We start from the raw sequence: 1,250 nt of genomic DNA, 5'->3' as shown, positions 1-1,250 counted from the left end.
CTGCCTGTCTGTCTGCCTGTTTCCCTGCTTGCCTGTCTGTTTCCCTGCTTGCCTGCCTGTCTCCCTGCCTCTGATGGTCTCCCTGCCTGTCTGTCTGTCTGCCTGCCTGCCTGTCTGTCTGCCTGCCTATCATTGTATTAAAATAACCGAAAGTCACAGAAAATAAAAAAAATCATTCTAGAGAAAAAAAGGTGACGTGTTGAGCAGAAATGTGTTTCTTCCCGCCTCCTTGTTCTCACCTGGACGGAAGCAGCAGGCAGGTAAAAGCTCCCCCTCCTCCTCCTCCTCCTCCTCCTCCTCCCCAGGTGCTGTGGAGCGGCAGCTCTCCTTTCAGTTGCAGAAGGCATGGCACTGGATATGTTTCCCTCCTGGAAATAGCCCATGAGACAACCTGAAACATTTCTTCTTCTGTTTCTCCTCTCGCAGTAACCTCACGGACTAATGTGGCTTCTACTGCTGGGCCTGGTTCTCCGGTACTGGATCAGCACTGTGGAGGGTAAGAGGGGCGTTCAGCTCAAGGCTTTCAAACGTTTGCCAAGTGCAAACAAAGAAATTAACAGATTTCTGCCGTCATTATCAGGACAGTGACACGACTGATTCATAATCAATAAACTTTATTCCAACAATTCAAACGTTCATAATTCTGCCAACGCTTGAATCTCAGCTCAGTGAGGAAACATGTCGGCGTTAACGTTTGGTGTTCCTGTGTTCAGGTTCGTGTTCAGGACGGAGCGCTGCGAGCTGTGATGAGTGTCTGCAGCTCAGTCCTCACTGCGCCTGGTGCACTCACCAGGTAAACACACACACACCTGCACACGTCAAACACGTCCACTCACTCCCAAACGCTACATATGCTGTGATTTCATCTACACAGACTCAATAACCATCTGACTTTGGCCACTTTACAACAACTGTCAATCACGTCGTACCTGTCAATCAATTATCTAACAGGAAAATTATGCCAGTGGCGTGTGGGGCTGCAGTTTGTTTCTGATCCGATACAAAGTAAATACGAGGCCAGTTCTGCCAAAAACGATCTGACATTTTTAGCTTGTATACACTTTAACAGACATGTTTGATCATCCTGTAAAATTATTGTTTATTTTTACGATTAAACGTTTGTCTTTCTACGTCAAGTAACGATTTGTTTGTATTTTAAAACCCAGAATTTATTTTAAACCAACTTTCCAGGCACACGTAGAAATATATATATATATATATATATATATATATATATATATATATATATA

At 44.3% G+C, this 1,250-nt stretch overlaps 1 protein-coding gene across 1 annotated transcript in view; it reads left to right on the top strand.

The window, feature by feature from the left end:
- itgb6 (integrin, beta 6) overlaps positions 1–1,250 on the top strand; it is a 29,086-nt gene that overhangs the window by 5,739 nt on the left and 22,097 nt on the right. The window contains exons 2-3 of the mRNA XM_037693108.1: positions 427–496; positions 714–793. Coding sequence (XP_037549036.1) covers positions 442–496; positions 714–793 — 135 coding nt within the window. The 5' untranslated portion in view covers positions 427–441. The remainder of the gene's footprint in view (positions 1–426; positions 497–713; positions 794–1,250) is intronic.

The sequence above is a fragment of the Nematolebias whitei genome, chromosome 2, assembly GCF_014905685.2.
Source record: "Nematolebias whitei isolate Nwh7 chromosome 2, NemWhi1, whole genome shotgun sequence".
NCBI classification, from domain to species: Eukaryota; Metazoa; Chordata; class Actinopteri; order Cyprinodontiformes; family Rivulidae; genus Nematolebias; species Nematolebias whitei.
Note: the sequence above shows the minus strand (reverse complement) of the source record. Positions and strands in the feature narration are given on the sequence as shown.